The sequence below is a fragment of the Theropithecus gelada genome, chromosome 19 (genome assembly GCF_003255815.1).
Source record: "Theropithecus gelada isolate Dixy chromosome 19, Tgel_1.0, whole genome shotgun sequence".
Taxonomy (NCBI): domain Eukaryota; kingdom Metazoa; phylum Chordata; class Mammalia; order Primates; family Cercopithecidae; genus Theropithecus; species Theropithecus gelada.
In genome coordinates, this window is record NC_037687.1 from 30,231,167 (window position 1) to 30,252,154 (window position 20,988).

Here is a 20,988-nt window from a genome sequence, read left to right on the forward strand (position 1 = left end):
AAAAAAAAAAAAAAAAAAAAAAAAAAAAAAAGAACTATGGCCGGGTGTGGTGGCTCACGCCTGTAATCCAAGCACTTTGGGAGGCCAAGGCGGGCAGATCACGAGGTCAGGAAATCGAGACCATCCTGGCAAAACACAGTGAAACCCCGTCTCTATTAAAAATACAAAAAATTAGCCAGGCATGGTGGTGGGCGCCTGTAGTCCCAGCTACTCGGGAGGCTGAGGCAGGAGAATGGTGTGAACCTGGGAGGCGGAGCTTGCAGTGAGCCAAGATCGCGCCACTGCACTCTAGCCTGGGCCACACAGTGGGACTCCATCTCAAAAAAAAAAAAAAAAAAAAATCATATAGAACTATAAAGACCCAAAAGAGCCAAAGCAATTTTGAGCGAGAGTATCAAAGCTGGCAGTATCACACTTCCTGATTTCAAAGTGTATTACAAAGGTATGGTAATCAAAACAGTATGGTACTGGCATGAAATAGACACAAAACAAAAGGACTAGAATACAAAGCCCAGCAATAAACTCACACATATACAATCAACTGACCTTTGACAAGTGTGTCAAGAATACATAATGGAGAAAAGACGCTCTCTTCAGTAAATAGTGCTAGGAAATCTGTACATCCAAATGCAAAACAATGAAACTGGATGCTTATCTTATGCCATAAATAAAAATAAACTCAAAATTGACTAAAGACTCAAGGTAAATTTACTCAATTTACCTTGTGTCTTTAGTTTTACCTGAAATTGTAAAACTCCTAGAAGAAAACACAGGGGAAAATGTTCTTGACATTATCTTGCCAATGATTTCTTGGATATCACACCAAAAGCGCAGGCAAGAAAAGCAAAAATACACCAGTGGGACTACATCAAACCAAAACACTTGTGCACACCAAAAGAAACAACCAACAAAACGAAAAGGCAACTTATGGAATGGGAAAATATTTGCAAACTATGTATCTGAGAAGGGGTTAATACCCAAAAAATGTAAGGAACTCCTACAATTCAAGAGCCAAAAAAACTAATTACCCAATAAAAAATGGGCAAAAGAGCTGAACAGACATTTTTTCCAAAGAGAACATAAAAATGGCCATTAGGTACATGAAAAGGTGCTCAATATCACTAATCACCAGGAAAATGCAAATCAACAACATAATATGATCTCACATATATCAGGATGACCATTAAAGAAAAAAAAATCGACAAGCAATGTCCAGGATGTGGAGAAAAGGGAACTGTTGTACAATGTTGGTCAGAATATGAATTAGTGCAGCCACTATGGAAACAGTATGGAGGTTCCTCAAAAACTAAAAATAGGCCACCAGCTCACACCTGTAATCCCAGCATTTTGGGAGGCCGAGGTGGATGGATCACGAGATCAGAAGTTCAAGACCAGCCTTGCCAACATGGTGAAACCCCATCTCTACTAAAAACATAAAATTTAGCTGGGTGTGGTGGTGGGCGCCTGTACTCCCAGCTACTCAGGAGGCTGAGGCAGGAAAATTGCTTGAAACCGGGAGGCAGAGGTTGCAGTGAGCCGAGGTCATGCCACTGCATTCCAGCCTGGGCAACAGAGGAAGACTCCATCTCAGGAAAAAATAAAAATAAAAATAAAAGTAAAAGTAAAAGTAAAACGACCATGATCTAGTAATTCCACTACTGGATATATATCCAAAAGAATTAAAATCATGATCTTGAAGAGAGATAGGGACTTCCATATTTATTGCAGCTTTATTCTTAATAGCCAAGTCATGTCTAAATGTCCATCAAGGAATGACTGGATAAAGAAAATGTGGCACACACACACACACGAATATTACTCAGCCTTAAAAAAGAAGGAAATTCTGCTATTTGCTATAGACTACCTGAATGAAACTGGAGTATATTATATAAATGAAATAGGCCACACGGAGAACAAATACATGATTCCACTTGCATGAGGAACTGAAAACAGTAAAACTCATAGAAACAGAGAATAGAATGGTGGTTGCTAGGTGCAGAGTGGGGAAATGGTGAGGTAGTAATTAGTATCAGTTATGCAAGATGAAAAAGTCCTAGAGATCTACTGAATAACACAGTGCTTATAGTTAATTCTGTATTGTATACTTAAAAATTTGTTAAGATAGTAGTTCTTAGGTTGTATTATAAAAATATGAAATAATAAAGACGGCAGAAAAAAACTTTTTGAGGCATTGGATATGTTTATGACAGATTGCAGTGGTGGTGTCAGAGGTGTATACTTATCTCTAAACTCATTAAATTGTATACATTACATATGTATAGCTTTTTTATGTCAATCATACCTCAATAAGGAAGTTAAAATTCATTTAAAACTGAATTTTTCAGTTTTCCTTTTATTGATTTCCAATTTCACTCCACTGTGGTGTGAGAACACAGTTTTATGAGTTCTAGCTTTGTACTGAGACTTGTTCTGTGGCCTGACATGTGGTCTATCCTGGAGAATATTCTATGTACATTTGAGAAGCGTACAGATTCTGTTTTTACTGAGTGCAGTTTTCTTTCCATGCTTGTTCGGTGTAGTTTACAGCAGTGGTGTCCAATCTTTCGGCTTCCCTGGGCCACACTGGAATAAGAATTGTCTTGGGCCACACATAAAATACACTAACAATAATGACAGCTGATGAGCTTTAAAAAAAAAAAGAAAACACATACAAAAAAATCTCATGTTTTAATAAAGTTTACAAATTTGTGTTGTGTCACATTCAAAGCCATCCTGAGCCACATGCAGTCCGTGTTCCATGGGTTAGATAATCTCGGTTTAAAGTGTTGTTCAAGCCCTTTATTTCCTTACTGATCTTCTGTATGGTTGTTCTATCCATTATTAAAAAGAGAGCATTGAATTCTTTATTATAGTAGGACTGTATCTCCTTGTAATTTTTGCTCCAAAATATTTGGGGCTTTGATATTTGATCCGTAATTTTTATAGCGGTTACATGTTCTTGATGGATTAACCCCAATATTTAATGTCCTTCAACATCTCTGATATCAATTTTTTTTTTTTTTTTTTGAGACGGAGTCTCGCTCTGCCGCCCAGGCTGGAGTGCAGTGGCCGGATCTCAGCTCACTGCAAGCTCCGCCTCCCGGGTTCACGCCATTCTCCGGCCTCAGCCTCCCGAGTAGCTGGGACTACAGGCGCCTGCCACCTCGCCCGGCTGGTTTTTTGTATTTTTTTTTAGTAGAGACGGGGTTTCACCGTATTAGCCAGGATGGTCTCGATCCCCTGACCTTGTGATCCGCCCATCTCGGCCTCCCAAAGTGCTGGGATTACAGGCTTGAGCCACCGCGCCCGGCCTTTTTTTTTTTTTTTTGAGACGGAGTCTTGCTCTGTCGCCCAGGCAGGAGTGCAGTGGCCGGATCTCAGCTCACTGCAAGCTCCGCCTCCCGGGTTCACGCCATTCTCCTGCCTCAGCCTCCCTAGCAGCTGGGACTACAGGCACCTGCCACCTCGCCCGGCTAGTTTTTTGTATTTTTTAGTAGACATAGGGTTTCACCGGGTTAGCCAGGATGGTCTTGATCTCCTGACCTTGTGATCCGCCCACCTCGGCCTCCCAAAGTGCTTAGATTACAGGCTTGAGCCACCGCGCCCGGCCTATCAATTTTTGACTTAAAGTTTATTTGGTCTGCTATCTGTATAGCTATCCAGCTAGGTTTAATATTTGCATTAAATACCTTTTCACATCCCTTTATTATACTTTCCAGCCTATTTGTGTCTTTAGCTCTAAAGGAAGTCTTTTATAAACATCATATAGTGAAATCATAGTTTTAAAAAATTATTCCTCCAATAAGTGCCTTTTAATGGAGAATTTAATCCACTTCAGAGTCAGATAAAAGTAACTACTGATAAAAGAACTACTTTTACCATTTTGCTACTTATTTTTTATATGCCTATCTTTTTTGTTTTGTAATTATTCCCTTCCTTCCTTCCTTGTGTGTATAAATTTGTGTGTGTATATCATTTCGGTTCCCTTCTTTACATTTTTGCTATTTTCTTAATGGTTGCCCTGGGGATTAAAATTTACATCAGAAGCTGGTAATAATTAAGTTTCAATTGATGCTAAGTTAGCTTCAATTGCATAACAACTTCTGTTTCTATACAGCTCTGGCTGGTTCTCTTCATACCGTCAAAAATTACTTCTCTATGCATTTTATAGCCAGTAACAGATTTACAATTATTGTTTTATACATGCCTTTTAAATCATATTAAAAAGGTTTTTAAAAAACCAGTAATATTGGCTTTTATATTTATACCTATGTAGGTATTTTACCTGTATTAATTTGTTCTTACGGCATTAAGGTACTGCTGGTGTCCTTTTATTTCAGCCTAAAAGACTTTGTTTAAGATTTCATGCAGGTAAGTCCACTAATGCAAACTCCCTCAGCTCTTGTTTATCTGGGATCTCAATTTCACTGTCAATTCTGAAGGATAATTTGCCTGATATTGAATTCCTGCTGGATAGTTCTTCCTTTCAAACTTTGAATATGTCATTCCACTAATTTCCAGCCTCCATAGTTTCTGATGAGAATTTGGCTGTTAATCTTTTTGAGGATCACTGTACATGACAAATCATTTCTGTGTTGCTACTACCATGATTCTTTTTCCTTCCACAGTTTGATTATGTGTATTGCTCTGGATCTCTATAAGTTTATCACAATTAAAGTTCACTGAGTTTCCTAGGTATACAGATTCATGCTCTTTATATATTTCGGAGGTTTCAGTTCTTATTTCTTCAAATATTCTTTCTGCCTTTTGTTTTCTCTTTTTCTTCGAAAATTTTTATTAAGCATACATGCCTATGCTTCATGGTGTCCCAAAGCTTTCTTACATTTTATTTTTCTTCACTTTCTTCTGCTCAGATTAAATAATTTCAATTAACCTAAACTTTAAGTTAGCTAATTCTGTATTCTGTCAATCTACTCTTGAAACTTTATAGCTGAAATTTTCATATTATACTTTTCAGCTCCAAAACTTCTATTTCACTTCTTTTTAATAATTTCTGTGTCTTTACTGATACTCATTGAAACACTGTTGTCCTACTTTCCTTTAGTTCTTTGTCCACCGTTTACTTCAGCTGTCTGAGCATGGTTAGGATAGTTGATTTAAAGTATTTTTTAGTAAGTGCAGTGTCTGAACTTCCTCAGAAACATCATTATTAAGCCAGTAATCATGCTTCAAATTGCCCAACTTGGAGGAATCCTCACACAGCTGTAGTACAGTTGGCCTGCTCCCAAGCAGCCAATGCGGATTCTTTATAACAGAGAAAAACTGTATGTGTCTTCAGTAAGAGAATGCTCCAATGAGAAAGCAAAAACTCAAGTTATCTCTGTTTACCAGCCTAAAAACGAAATGAAGATATACAGTATACAAATATACAAATTTGCAAAACAGAATATCACAACAAAATATTCACTAAACGTTTTCTAAAATTGAGTTATGATTTTTATGATTTTTCTTCCATTGAAGAGAATGAACAGTAGTTCCTGATGGAGACAGTGAGTGATGGTGGACTGGACAACATGTTTTACTCCTTAGTTCCTAAGCATCACTGTGTGACATTCTATCATAAAATATATATATATCATGTGATGCTTACTACAAAAGAAATGTAGTATTTAACAACAAGTAGTATAATCAGAATTTGCTCCTGCCTCTCTGATGACAGGAAGTTCTGCTCATAGGTCTTAGCTACATTATAGCCATCTTTTGGCTATTATTATTATTATTATTATTTTTTGAGATGGAGTCTCGCTGTCACCCACGCTGGAGTGCAGTGGCGCAATCTCAGCTCACTGCAACTTCTGCCTCCCTGGTTCACACCATTCTCCTGCCTCAGCCTCCCGAATAGCTGGGACTACAGGCGCCTGCCACCATGCCCCACTAATTTTTTTGTATTTTTAGTAGAGATGGGGTTTCACCATGTTAGCTAGGATGGTCTTGATCTCCTGACCTCGTGATCCACCTGCCTTGGCCTCCCAAAGTGCTGGGATTACAGGCGTGAGCCACCGTGCCCGGCTGGCTATTATTTTTAAATTATTATTATTATCTTTTTGAGACGGAGTTTTGCTCTTGTTGCCTAGGCTGAAGTACAATGGCATGATCTTGGCTCACTGCAACCTCCACCTCCCGGGTTCAAGTGATTCTCCAGCCGCAGCCTCTCGAGTAGCTGGGATGACAGGCATGTGCCATTATGCCCAGCTAATTTTGCATTTTTAGTAGAGACAGGGTTTCACCATGTTGGTCAGGCTGGTCTTGAACTCCTGACCTCAGGTGATCCACCCGCCTCAGCCTCCCAAAGTGCTAGGATTACAGGTGTTGAGCCACTGCACCTGGCCCCTTTTGGTTATTACTAAAGAGTCAAAAAAATAACAGATGCTGGTGAGGTTGTGGAGAAAAAGGAACACTTACACACAGTTGGTGGGAGTGTAAATTAGTTCAACCATCCTGGAAGACGGTGTGGTGATTCCTCAAAGATCTAAAAACAGAACTACCATTCGACCCAGCAATCCCATCATGCATGCACGAACATACACATATGTGCACATGTTCACTGTGGCACTATTCACAATAGCAAAGACGTGGAATCAACCTAAATGCCCACCAATGGTGGACTGAATAAAGAAAATGTGGTATACACACACATACACCACAGAATACTATGTAGCCATAAAAAAAAAAAAAGAGATGATGTCTTCTGCAGGAACATGGATACAGCTGGAGCCCATTATCTTTAGCAAACTAACACAGGAATAGAAAACCAAATGGTGCATATTCTCACAAGTGGGAGCTAAATGATGAGAACACATGGACACATAGAGGGAAACAACACACACCGGGGTCTATCACGGGTGGAGGGTGGGAGGAGGGAGAGGATCAGGAAAAATAACTAATGGGTACTAGGTTTAATATCTGGATGATGAAATAATCTTTACAACAAACCCCCATGACACAAGTTTAGCTATGTAACAAACCTACCCCTGGACTTAAAGTTAAATTAAGAAAAATAATAAATTATAGACATTTTTATCTAAACACCCACTGCATGAGAATTCCTAAATGAACAGCAGAGTCTTCATGAGATGGATGCACTGTGAAGAATTTAAAGAACCTCCTGCTGTTAAGACAATTATGTTGATTTAATATTTTAAAACCAATTATGAAAAAAGACTACCTTCTCCATCCCCAATGTCTACTTCTGAACTTCCCATTCTATTCCAAATTAATATTTTACAGCCAGAAACACAGACTCAATTGTTTCGCTACAAACGTATTATAAACTCAAGCTAAGCAAGTTTCCCCCATCAGTCTACTTTTCCAAAGTTTTCCAGGTATTTGTGCACATTAATATATCACTTACATATGCAGCTTCTTTAATCCTGGTTTATAAAGAGCTGAAAGAGCATCCAAATGAAGTCTCTAAACAGTCACTACCACCCAACCTCACTGACACCATGGAGCCTGCCCCCCATATCGAATCCATGACTAGGCATCAAACCCTTCCCAGAACAATCACCTAAATGGAGCCTTTTCCAAAGTTCCATGTTACTGGGTCACAGTGAGATGGAATCTAGGTGGAGATGGAATTGAGGCAAACCCCTGGGTGTGAATATACATGTTAGTCAGGACACTTCAGAGTCAGATAAAATTAGCAAGTCCAAAATATGGCATTTCAGGAAGGAGAGGACAAAACAATCAACCAAGAATATAACTTTTACCTGAGAAAGAGCCATTCCCTCCTCTTCTTTCTTTCCTCTTCCTCTGAGTTTCTTTCTCAGGTAAGATCAGTCTGTATGTCAAAAATATGTTGTTTCATGCTTAAAATCAATACAGGTCCTTCCTCTACCACACACAGACACAGGAAGAGGCTTGATATAGAAATAAGATGGTCCTTAGCTTTCAACTGCAACAAGAGTGAAAATAAACTCATGAAAAAAATAAACTAAACAGAGACTAAGAAGTGAGTTATTCCACCTATGTCTTCAAAAAGTTCTCCCTTCTTGCTGAAACCCAACATTCTGTATCAATTGCATTGTCCTCTGTCCACCTGATGCTCAGCCAAGAAAAACTGCTATGTCCAAGTTCACAGCCTCTCCCTGGGTAGCCAGCATCCAAAGACCGTCAGTCAATGCAGGATAATAAAAGCCTAAAATTGGAACAGGTGAAGAGCCACCATAGCTCCAGAAATCCCTGCTGTAGCCATACTACGTAGTTTAGATATTTGTCCTACAGGCAGAGGGAAAGCATAAAAGGATTTAATGCCAGGAGATGACATAATAAAACTTAAGACTTACTCCTGATGCAGAGATAGTGAGAAAGTATAAAAAGCTGAGAGAAGCAGCTCTCCTATCTCTAAGCCTATGCCCCCACCCTTTTCCTAGTAGTTTCCATCATTTTTGGAGGTCTGAGAGTCATTTAAGACTAACTGTAATTGGGCACCCTCTCTCAAAAAATTGCCACATGCAGACACATGCTCAATCCTGAACATCATTTCAGGGGTTCCATTGGCTCAGATTCAGAATTTCTGGTATACCCATCATCTCCATGTTACCGGTGGGCACACTGAGCCTCAGAGAGAGGAGACATTTCACCAAGTTACCTGGAAAAGGTCTGAGTTGAGTAAGCAGAACTCAGTTGTAAATGAATTCTGAAATGGTGGCCTGGATAGGGCAGTAGGAAAGGTTTATCCTTATTTCCAGATTACCATTCACATTCCTGAGTAGAAGCTTCTATTTCATGGGTTTAATCAATCCCAAGGATTTAATTCCTCTTTTCCAGAAAAATATTCAAAAATATGAAATTACAAATAGCTATTACTCTTGGAAAGCATGAAAGGGGGTCAGCTGTGGAGATTAGTGCTGAGTAATCTCTTCATTATGAACAGATGGGCTCTGTTGGAACAAAATTCCACACCAATCCAGGCCATTCTTCAACATCTTGCAGAGAAAGGACAAAGGGGACCTGGGGGAACATCTACTGAGTGGGAGGCTTTCAGATGACATAAGGGAGTAAAGAAACTGAATAGAGCTGAGCCTTGACCAACACCAGTGATAGGGGCACTAACTGCCCCCCGCCCCCAGTCAAAAATCCAGGTACAACTTTTGATTCCCCAAAAACTTAACTACTGATAGCCCATTGTTGACCAGAAGTCTTACTGAGAACATAAACCGTTGATAAACACATATTTTGTATGTTACATGTATTGTATACTGTATTCTTACAACAAAGTAAGTTAGAGAAATGATACTGTTAATAAGAAAATCATAAAGAAGGGAAAATATATTTACCATTCACTAAGAGGAAGTGGATCATCACAATTCTTCATCTTCCTCGCATCCCCCCACCGAGGTCATATTGTGTGGGCTGCAGTGGAGAAGAGAAGGGGTTCATTTTGCTGTCTCAGGAGTGACAGGGGTAGAAGAAAATCCCCTGTATAGTTGGACCTGCATAGCTCAAACTGGTGTTGTTCAAGGTCAACTGCATTAAGCTAACTGGTTAAACCAGATTTTAAGGGCTAAAAGATTATCAACACCCTTAGAGTGAAACACTGTGAAATCAGGTACAAGACATAAAAGAACAGTTCCAATATATGATAAAAAGTAGAAAGCATTTAGGCCAGGCGCGGTGGCTCACGCCTGTAACCCCAGAGCTTTAGAAGGCGGAGACAGACCACCGAGGTCAGGAGTTCGAGACTAGCCTGGATAACAAGGTGAAAATCCCATCTCTACTAAAAATACAAAAAATTCGCCAGGCATGGTGGCGCGTGCCTATAATCCCAGCCACTCGGGAGGCTGAGGCAGGAGAATCGCTTGAACCCTGGAGGCGGAGGTTGCAGTGAGCCGAGATCGAGCCACTGCACTCCAGCCTGGGCGACAAAGTGACACTCCGTCTCAAAAAAAAGAAAAGAAAAACAAAGCATTTAAAACTCATAAGCTGAACGATACATTTAAGAGAAAATAATTTGAAAAAATTTTTTTAAATCCAATAAATTCTGGAATTACGTTTAAGACAAGTTGTATATACATCAAATTTAGAAAATGACACAAGCCACACACAAAAAAGGAGGGAATAATATTGTTAATTTCTGTCTGTAAAGCAGCATATGGTGTCACAGTTTCTTCCCATTTCTTGACTCTCCTCAAGATGAGAGAAAGGGAAGAGGGTAACCTGGAATCAACTGAGCTAAGTCAGTTAACCCTCTGGCTGAATAAGGGTTACTTCAGATGTAATAATTAGAAAACGCAGAAACCTCACACCCTAGTTTTGCAATGTTCATTCTCTTCTGCATAAACAGTGAAACAAATTTTAAATTAATTATAGACCCATGCATCAGTACTTCACAACTTAATGTTCCATATTAAATCAACTCCAAACTCACTTGGATTTGGGTCCCCGTCAATCTCTCTCTCCCACCTTCTGTTTCTTTCCTTTTCTTTCTCCCATTTCGTTGTTTCCCTGTCCATTTCTGCTCATTTTGCTTCCCTTCCCCTCCTTCTCTGACAGTGTTGGGCCTCATCTTGGTAGCATCCTTTTTTTCAGTCCCGGCTATTCTTTCTGATTGCTCTCTAATTTCGCGCATTTCTCCCTCCTCCTCCTCCATTTCTGCTTCCCCTCTGTTCTCCCTGGACGAGGGCGAAGGGTGTGTATCCGCCCCGAATGAGGGCTTTACCAGGAGGAGAGAAGAGGGAGTCAGAGAAGAGTTTTAAGCAGAGAAACGACGCGGTGGGCGGTCGGTAGCCACACTGACCGAAGGCAAAAAAGTAGGGGCCAGTACCCACTTCAGAACGATTTTAATCCGAAATGGACGCAGACTTCCAGACCCTCTCGGAGCTACGGGACTGGGAACGTCTAGGGGCCACGCCGCGAGAGGAATGAGCAGGTTCGGGGTTTTAACCTACAGGGCGACCCCAAAACCCGACAGCGGAGCGTGGGAACCTGGGGCCCGCGAGGCGCAGGCTTGAACCCCAAAGACGGAGACTCACTCACCCGAGAGTGCCAGAAGCCCCGCGAGATCCGCTTCCGGGTCGGCAGGAACCTGCGCGTACGCGAGTGCACTGGGGAGGCGCAAGGGGCAAGGGCAGGGGCAGGGCGCGGACCAATGTGGGGTAGGCGGGCAAATGGCGGGAATGGGCGGGGACAAAGACGGGATGGGCGGGGATAATGGCGGTGGGCGGGGACAATGGCGGGGCGGGGGCGGGGCCTACGGGTCGGACTGCAAGACCTCACCTCGGCGCGTCCCAGCGACTTTTTTGGGTCTGTTTGTCGTCCAGCAGTACTCGATTCTTCACTTTTGGATTCCCTTGAATCTCTTTGGTGTCCTTTGAAGCCTAGCTAAGCAAAAAATTAGAGACCCATAGGTCCCTTATATTGGAATCGGAGCTTAAGTTGGGAAAGGTTGGCTTGAAAACGTTTTTGCGAGCGATGGAGGCGCGTCCTGCGATGAGGCGGGAGGAGCGCTGGGACCTGGTGGATGGGAGAGGGCGACGGTACAGGGGGGCGCTTGGATCCAGGAACTTCTGAGATCTGGACGATTAGAATTTTTATTTCATTAAGCGAAAGCTGGAGTTGTCTGCGTAGGTGATGATGGAAACTAGAATGAGATGCATTTTTGTGCCTGTGCGGACTGTAAAATTTTATATTGACTTTCACTGGAACATAATTTTTGTTTCTGTTCCCCAGTCACCCAGGAGGCAGAGATGCATCGTGGGCTGAGTTCCAGAGAATTTATGGGATCAGACCCTGGGCTGTGGGGGTGGAAGGCTGAGGCTTGGCTTTAAAAGAACAAAAATTTCTGCTTGTATCGATATAAATTTATTTTCCTTTCTTTATTATTCTAATGCGCGCTTCTTGAGATAAATTACAAATCCAAGTACTGGATTTATTAGAGTTGGTATCTTGTGTTTTGCCTAAGTTATTAATTACTAATATAATATCGTTATTATTATTTTTATTATTATTTTGAGATGGAGTCTCTCTCTGTTTCCCAGGATGGATTGTAATGGCGCGATCTCGGCTCACTGCAACCTGCGCCTCCTGGGTCAAGCGATTTTCCTGCCTCAGCCTCCCGAGTATCTGGGACTGCAGGCGTATGCCACCATGCCTGACTAATTTTTGCATTTTTAGTAGAGACGGGGTTTCATCGTGTTAGCCAGGCTGGTCTGGGACTCCTGAGCTCATGTGATCCGCCCACCTGGGCCTCACGAAGTGCTGGGGTTATAGGCGTGAGCCACTGCTCCTGGCCTTTAGTTTGTAAAGTCTTTATTCTCAGTTATTCGGAAGACTATTTTGAACATAATATGTGTTTGGCAGTGCTCCTGGACTACTGAATTGATTTCTCTTGGGCCCGGAGAGGAAACTTGCTGACTGGAGGCTCCTCAAGAGAAGAGGAGCCTATATGGTGGTATCTGAGTAAACCAAGCCCTATCCACTGCTTCTTTGAGTCTCTGTTTTCGTAACTGGGAATTACATCTGATAATAGGTGAAGGGTGAAAAAATGAGAGTGTATTTTAGCATAAAAATACATATATATGTTATTTACATATAAACATACACATATAAAAATTCTATTTATTTTACATATAAAATCCATATATGTATTTAATTTTTTTTTTTTTTTTTTTGAGATGGAGTCTCACCCTGTCGCCAGGCTGTAGTGCAGTGGCACGATCTTGGTCACTGCAACCTCCACCTACTGCAACCTCTGCCTATCGGGTTCAAGCGATTCTCCTGCCTCAGCCTCCCAAATAGTTGGGATTACAGGTGCGCGCCACCACGCCCAGCTAATTTTTTGTTGTTGTCGTTTTGTGGTTTTTTTTTTGAGACGGAGGCTCACTCTGTTGCCAGGCTGGAGTGCAGTGGCACTCTCTCGACTCACCGCAACCTTTCCCTCCCGGATTCAAGTGATTCTCTTGCCTTAGCCTCCTGAGTAGCTGGGATTACAGGCATGTGCCCCCACACCCGGCTAACTTTGTATTTTTAGTAGAGATGGGGTTTCACCATATTGGTCAGGCTGGTCTCGAACTCCCGACCTCATGATCCACCTGCCTGGGCCTCCCAAAGTGCTGGGATTACAGGCGTGAGCCACTGCGCCTGGCCTTGTTTTTAGGCCGGGCGCGGTGGCTCAAGCCTGTAATCCCAGCACTTTGGGAGGCCGAGACGGGCGGATCACGAGGTCAGGAGATTGAGACCATCCTGGCTGACACAGTGAAACCCCGTCTCTACTAAAAAGCACTAGCCGGGCGAGGTGGCTGGTGCCTGTAGTCCCAGCTACTCGGGAGGCTGAGGCAGGAGAATGGCGGGAACCCGGGAGGCGGAGCTTGCAGTGAGCTGAGATCCGGCCACTGCACTCCAGCCTGGGGGACAGAGCAAGACTCTGTCTCAAAAAAAAAAAAAAATTACAATCTTCTTATAACAACAGATGCTGGTGAGGATGTGGAGAAACAGGAATGCTTTTACACTGTTGGTGGGAGTGTAAATTAGTTCAACCACTGTGGAAGACAGTGTGGCGATTGCTCAAGGATCTAGAACCAGAAACACCATTTGACCCAGCAATTCCATTACTGGATATATACCCAAAGGGTTATAAATCATTCTGCTATAAAGACACATGCACACGGATGTTTGTTGCAGCACTGTTTACAATAGCAAAGACTTGGAACCAACCCAAATGCCCATCAATGATAGACTGGATAAAGAAAATGTGGCACCTATACACCGTGGAATACTATGAAGCCGTAAAATACAATATGAGCTCATGTCCTTGCAGGAACATGGTTGAAGCTGGAAAACATCATTCTCAGCAAATTAACACAGGAACAGAAAATCAACCACCACATGTTCTCACTCATGAGTGGGAGTTAAACATGAAAACACATGTACACAGGGAGGAGAACATCACACACAGGGGCCGGTCAGGGGGTGAGGGGAAAGGCGAGGAAGAGTATTAGGACAAATACCTAATGCATGTGGGGCTTAAAACCTGGATGACAGGTTGATGGGTGCAGCAAACCACCATGGCACATGTATACCTATGTAACAAACCTGCACGTTCTGTACATGTATCCCCAAACTTAAAGGAAAATAATTTTTAAAAACCTACAGTCTTCTCTTATCCTACAGTTTCTGATGGTCACGAAGCTGGGACCAACTTAATAGGGTGGTTCTAGCTCACTGGCTTTGAGGAGGTGGTGGTCACAGTGTTGGTCACCCTGCAGTGATCTGAACACTTGACTTTAGGGCCTCAGTTTTCTTCTGAAGATTAGCATTATGGTAAAACAATGGACATCTTAAGGAAGACTACATAATCACCTGCGGAAATAGCATGCTCATGGTCAAAATAACGTAAATGTAAGAAAATGAAGAGGTTCATTGAAGTATTTTATTAAAAATACATTTCAAGTATCTAACCAATACATATATACCCACTAATAATTTATTTGTTCTTATATTCTGATGTGTAATCACTAATAATTAAACTAATAGAGTATGATTTCTGAGTTAATTTGCTAATGAGAAATAATTTACAAGGGTAAAAAACTATTTTCCCAGTTAATATTGTCTTCTTATTTAATTTTAAACATGTTGAACCACATTCTCTTATTTGCATGTCTTGTATTCTAAATAAACCTTTCTCAGGCATGCTGAATATTTAAATTACTATTTATTTTTTGAATTTATTTTTACATTTAGTTCTATTTATTTACTTATTTATTTGGAGACCAGGTTATGAGACTGACTATTTTTTGTATTTTTGGTAGATACGGGGTTTCACTGTGTTGCCAAAGCTGGTCTCAAACTCCTGGCCTCAAGCAATCCACTCACCTCATCCTCCCAAAGTGCTGGGATGACAGGTGTGAGCCACTGCACCTGGCCTGCTATTTTATATATAAATTCAGAACTTAATTAAAATGTTTTTTTCTTATTAGGAATATAATAGTCACAAAATCTTTTCATAGCTTTTTTTTTTTTTTTTTTTTTTTTAAATAAGAAATAATGGAAAACAGTCTTTCCCAAACACTCCAATGGTCTCTTTGGAAATGCTCACTAGAAACTTCTAATAGATTCTAGGCATTAAAAAAGTTTTCCAGAACTATTCTCAGCTTCCCAAGTGTAAGCTGGCATTGACACTACAGGTGAAATCCTAATTGCAGTTTTGTGGGGAGATGAGGTCACAGAATCACAAAGCCACATTTCAGGCTCTGCCTTCCTCCCTCCCACACATGCTTTGACTGTTCAGATCGTCACCCTCAGCTCACAGTCCTGGCAGCAAGAAGGAGTCTGGTATTTTCTACTTTAAACTGAGGGACATAGTCTGTAGCAGGAGTCTGTACATAGGAAATGTATCAGGAATCTGGGTAGGTGTGCATGTCTGGAAAAGAAACTCTTTTGGGGTAGAAATTGGTCTGGGGCAAAACTAAATAGGAAGAAGGAATAATGCCTGGGGCATGAGCTGAGCTTGTGGAGAGGGACTGGAGGTCTGAAATCCTAAACTGAACCATGACTACTGCTAATGTAATATAACAAAATTCTCATTGAAGGGGTTTTTGGTGTTTAATCCAAGTGTTATCAAAATCTGAATTTTAATGTGCTTCAGGATTGTAATTTCAAAATTAATCCATTGTTTAATACAGTGTGCAAAAGTCACAGAGATATTTTCGGAAGTGGTATAACTATTTCTGTAAAAGCTCTATGCATGGGATAGGTCTCTTCCACAGGAGGCCTACGCGCCGCCGCTTGTGCTGCCGCCATGTCTCTAGTGATCCCTGAAAAGTTCCAGCATATTTTGCGAGTACTCAACACCAACATCGATGGGCGGCGGAAAATAGCCTTTGCCATCCATCACTGCCATTAAGGGTGTGGGCCGAAGATATGCTCATGTGGTGTTGAGGAAAGCAGACATTGACCTCACCAAGAGGGCGGGAGAACTCACTGAGGAGGAGGTGGAACGTGTGATCACCATTATGCAGAATCCACGCCAGTACAAGATCCCAGACTGGTTCTTGAACAGACAGAAGGATGTAAAGGATGGAAAATATAGCCAGGTCCTAGCCAATGGTCTGGACAACAAGCTCCGTGAAGACCTGGAGCGACTGAAGAAGATTCGGGCCCATAGAGGGCTGTGCCACTTCTGGGGCCTTCGTGTCCGAGGCCAGCACACCAAGACCACTGGCCGCCGTGGCCGCACCGTGGGTGTGTCCAAGAAGAAATAAGTCTGTAGGCCTTGTCTGTTAATAAATAGTTTACATACCAAAAAAAAAAAAAAAAGCTGTATGCATGGGATAACGAATATGACAGAGCTAATTGAATTATCTAATTCATAGCAAAAACAATGTGACTGAATAGGAATTGCTGAACTATAATTATTTTTCTGTAATACAGGTGTGTCATGCTTAATAGAGGCAGTAAATGTGTGTCTGCTGAGAATGTCTGCGGTCTGTTAATCATGCTGAGACTGTTTTCCTTCCTGAAATTAGGGAAGGTTCTTTAAGAAAAAGTTAATAACATAATAGAGGGTTTCAGACAGCAAACGATTAAGGACTTAATTTTCAATTTTCAATTTTAAAACTAATTATTAAATATAATCTCATCAGAAGAAAGCAATTTTAAAGCTCATATATTTCTTGTTATATTTTCTCTGTTTTATGAACATTTCAACATTATTCCAAAGCTCACTACTCATCTCTCTCTCTTTTCTTTTTCTTTTCTTTTCTTTTCTTTTTTTTTTTTTTTTTTTGAGATGAAGTTTCATTGTATCGCCCACGCAGGAGTGCAGTAGCGTGATCTCGGCTCACTTCAACCTCCGCCTCCTGGGTTCAAGCGATTCTCCTGCCTCAGCCTTCTAAGTAGCTGGGACTACAGGTGTGTGCCACCACACCTGGCTAATTTTTTTTTTTTTTGTATTTTTAGTAGAGATGGGGTTTCACAGTATTAGCTTGGATGGTCTCGATCCTTTGACCTTGTGATCCACCCATCTTGGCCTCCCAGAGTGCTGGGATTACAGGTGTGAGTCACAGCGCCCAGCCTCTTTCTCTTTTCAATGTATTGAATGCACAAGATTTCATACTTTCAAATTCCATTTTGCATATTTATTGTATTTTCATAGGTTTCCCAAATCAAATATTAATTCAAGTTTCAGTTCATTGTTTTAAAATAATAAATATATAGTTACACAATCTTTAAAATGATTAATTTGTTTTCTACCCTAAAATACTTTATCACCTTTTATATTTCATGTCTCATATTTTAGTGCACAACCTACCTAATTTTGTACATTAATTTCCATGATGGGTGCCATAGTATTTTTAGTCTTTGCAGGCAATGAAATGAGTTTTTCCGCTGGTATCTTAACATCTACCCATATTAAATACACTGGGTCATATAAAATTATTCAGTGCTTATGATAATTTATTCAGACCTATAAATATTCACTCAGAAGTTATACTGATATGTAGAATAAATACTTTGACAAAAATAGGAAATTATCAAACCAAATTTATAAAGTGAATATGATAAATGTTTATACATATATAGGTGTGGGTGTTTGTATGTGTGTATATATGTATATATACAAATATGTGTATAGATATATAAAGAACACAACTAGGCAACTATTATGGTATAGCGTAGTGGTGAACACCAATGTCACTGCAATCAGGCTACTCAGGAGACAGAGGTTGCAGTGAGTCAAGATTGTACCACTGCACCCCAGCCTGGGTGATAGAGTGAGACTCCGTCTCAAAACAAACAAACAAAGGGTGCAGATAGGAGACAACAAGTAAATAGGGATTTGGCAGGTGGGAAAGAAATTGAATGGATTTTTGAGATATTCAAAAGCTAGATTGTTCTGGATTAAGCCTTGATAGCAGCTGGCTATATTGGCAAGAAGTAGGTTTCAGTATGGACTTTTTCATTTCCAACTTAAGGAGACAAGTTTTTGGAAGAAACCATCAGCCTTGGAGCAGCAGATGAATACCAATTTGAAGGCAAAATACATGAATTTGTTTTGTTTAATGCAGAACTTTTTTTCTTTTCTTTCTTTTTTTTTTTTTTTTTTAAGACAGAGTCTCCGGCCGGGCGCGGTGGCTCACGCCTGTAATCCCAGCACTTTGGGAGGCCGAGGCGGGCGGATCACGAGGTCAGGAGATCGAGACCATCCTGGCTAACATGGTGAAACCCCGTCTCTACTAAAAATGCAAAAAATTAGCCGGGCGAAGCGGCGGGCGCCTGTAGTCCCAGCTACTCGGGAGGCTGAGGCAGGAGAATGGCGTGAACCCGGGAGGCGGAGCTTGCAGTGAGCCGAGATCGCGCCACTGCACTCCAGCCTGGGCGACTAAGCGAGACTCTGTCTCAAAAAAAAAAAAAAAAAAAAGACAGAGTCTCGCTGTTACCCAGGCTGGGGTGTAGTGGCCGGATCTCAGCTCACTGAGGCAGGCAACCTCTGCCTCCTGGATTCAAGTGATTCTCTTGCCTCCGCCTCCCGAATAGCTGGGATTACAGGTGTGTGCCACCATGCCGGGCTAAGTTTTGTATTTTTAGTAGAGTCAGGGTTTCACCATGTTGGCCTGGCTGGTCTCGAACCCCTGACCTCAAGTGATCCGCCCGCCAAGGCCTCCCAAAGTGCTGGGATTACAGGGGTGAGCCACCGTGCCTGGCCTAATGCAGAGCTTTATATTGATTTTGAAGTCACCAAGGGAGCAAAATGAACACCTTCAAAAGAAATAAAAAGGATATTAATTCAAACATAGGAAATATTTTAATATGATCCTCTGTAAATTATAAATGGTTGTAATTTTTTAAACTAAACATTTTATTTTAGAATAATTTTAGATCTGGAGAAAATTTGCAAGTATAACACAGAGAGTTCTGAAATACCTGTCACCCAGTATCCCTCATGTAAACATGTTGCCATGAAACATTTGTCAAGTCTATGAAACAAACGTTGGTTCATTCCTCTTAACTGACTTTATTTATCTTTCACCCGTTTTAACACAGTCTTTTTTCTCTTTCAGGATCCAGTCCAGGACATCACATTATATATATATATTTTTTATTTATTTATTTTTATGAGACGGAGTTTTGCTCTTGTTGCCCAGGCTGGAGAGCAATGGCACGATCTTGGCCCGCCACAAACTGCCTTTCGGGTTCAAGCGATTCTCCTGCCTCAGCCTCCCAAGTAGCTGGGATTATAGGCGTGCGCCACCAAGCCCAGCTAATTTTGTGTTTTTAGTAGAGATGGGGTTTCTCCGTGTGGGTCAGGCTGGTCTCAAACTCCCGACCCCAGGCGATCCACCCACCTCAGCCTCCCAAAGTGCTGGGATTACAGGCATGAGCCACCACACCTGGCCAGACGTCACATTATGTTTAGTCATCTTGCCTGCCCAGCCTGTTTCACTCTGTGGTTTTGTTTTTCATGATCTTGATACATTTGAAGAGCACTGTTTTACTTTTAGAATGTCACGAAAATTGAATTTGTCTTTTGTTTTTCTCGTGGGTAGACTAGTTTCATGGGTTTTGGGGAAGAAGACCACACTCATCACATCATATGCTGTCAGCAGTCTGAGGCAATTTGGATGAGTTATCTCTGGTGATGTTAATCTTGATCAGTTAAGATGGTGTTTGTCAAGTTTCTTCACTATATGGTTACTGTGTTTTCCTTTCCACAATCTAATCTTTGGAAGGGAGTGTCTAAGCCCATCACACATTTAAAGTGAGTATGTGTATTTGTGTGCAAGGGATATTGAATTAACCTTCATCTGCTGGGAGGTGTCCACATAGATTATTTGCCATCCTTTTGTAAGGAAGATATGTCTTTTCTCCTTCATTTATTTGTTTATTCAATTGTTTATTCATATCAACATGAACTCATTGATATTTATATTTTGTTTTATAATTCATTGCTAAGGAATTAATTTTGTTACTCGTTTTTGCAGCTTTGGTCACTGGGAGGTGTGGAATAATAAAAAATATATATCTGGTCTTCATCCTGGTTCCTGTTACAGAGCTTCAAAATCTTTTTTTTTTTTTTTTTTTTTTGAGATGCAGTTTTGCTCTGTCACCCAGGCTGGAGTGCCTGGCATGATCTCGGCTCACTGCAACCTCCACCTCCCGGGTTCAAGCAATTCCCCTGCCTCAGCCTCCCAAGTAGCTGGGATTATAGGTGCATGGCACCACGCCTGTCTAATGTTTGTATCTTTAGTAGACACGGGGTTTCACCATGTTAGCCAGCCTGGTCTTAAACTCTGGACCTCCGGTGATCTGCCTGCCACAGCCTCCCGAAGTGCTGGGATTACAAGTGTGAGCCACCATGACTGGCCCAGAGCTTCATAATCTTTTTGAATTTCCTGAATGGTGAATGCCTTTGTCATACTCATGAGGTGACTCGTGGCACGGGTCCCTACATAGCTTTAAAATGAGGACTGGTCACCAGAAAGACCAACTATGTAATTAGAAGTAAGACCTTTCAGTCACCAGATCACTGGGAAGGGAAGAGGCTAGAGATTGAGTTCAAGCTCATGGCCATTGAATTAATCAACCATGCCTAGGTAATTACACCCTGATAAAAAATTCAGACATGAAGGCTTGGGGGAGCTTTCTGGCATGGGAAACATGTCAATGGACTGAGAAATTGGTACCTGCTGATTTGATAGGGACAGGAACTCTTACACTTGGGCCCTTCTAGACCTTACTTCATGTATCTTTTCATCTGGCTCCTTGTTGATAGCTTTTATAATAAAATGGTAGTTGTTAGTATTGCATTCTCCTGTGTTCTGTGAGTCATTCTAGCAAATTATTGAACTAAAAGACCTGTGGGAAGCCCCAGGTTTGTCTTTGGCTTAGCAGGGCTGCATTTGGCTTGGGGCTGCCTGAGACTTTTAGCTGACATCTGAAGTGGGGCAGTCAGTCCTGTGAAGGACTTTGCCCTATTAACAGAGAAAAATATCAGCTGAGGCAACAAAGGGAGACCCCATATCTACAAAA

At 41.4% G+C, this 20,988-nt stretch overlaps 2 protein-coding genes and 1 pseudogene across 5 annotated transcripts in view; 2 read left to right on the plus strand and 1 right to left on the minus strand.

The window, feature by feature from the left end:
* The window catches only part of ZNF677 (zinc finger protein 677), a 23,284-nt gene extending 12,252 nt beyond the window's left edge, over positions 1–11,032 (minus strand). Inside the window, exons 1-3 of one of the 3 annotated variants that reach the window (XM_025367022.1) lie at positions 10,999–11,032; positions 9,300–9,375; positions 7,731–7,801 (exon numbers count right to left, since the gene is read on the minus strand). In XM_025367022.1, the coding sequence (XP_025222807.1) occupies positions 7,731–7,745 (15 nt within the window). In that variant the 5' untranslated portion in view covers positions 7,746–7,801; positions 9,300–9,375; positions 10,999–11,032. Of the gene's footprint in view, positions 1–7,730; positions 7,802–9,299; positions 9,376–10,759 lie in introns of all 3 variants that reach the window. The other 2 variants (XM_025367021.1, XM_025367023.1) reach the window with 2 other exon arrangements.
* Positions 11,033–15,713: 4,681 nt separating this feature from the next.
* Positions 15,714–16,275, plus strand: LOC112613264 (annotated as a pseudogene). Its single transcript, XR_003116937.1, has one exon. The product of XR_003116937.1 is annotated as a 40S ribosomal protein S18 pseudogene (transcript).
* Positions 16,276–19,242: 2,967 nt separating this feature from the next.
* Positions 19,243–20,988, plus strand: part of LOC112612969 (zinc finger protein 816-like) — a 35,818-nt gene continuing 34,072 nt past the window's right edge. Inside the window, exon 1 of the mRNA XM_025368004.1 lies at positions 19,243–19,359. Coding sequence (XP_025223789.1) covers positions 19,243–19,359 — 117 coding nt within the window. The remainder of the gene's footprint in view (positions 19,360–20,988) is intronic.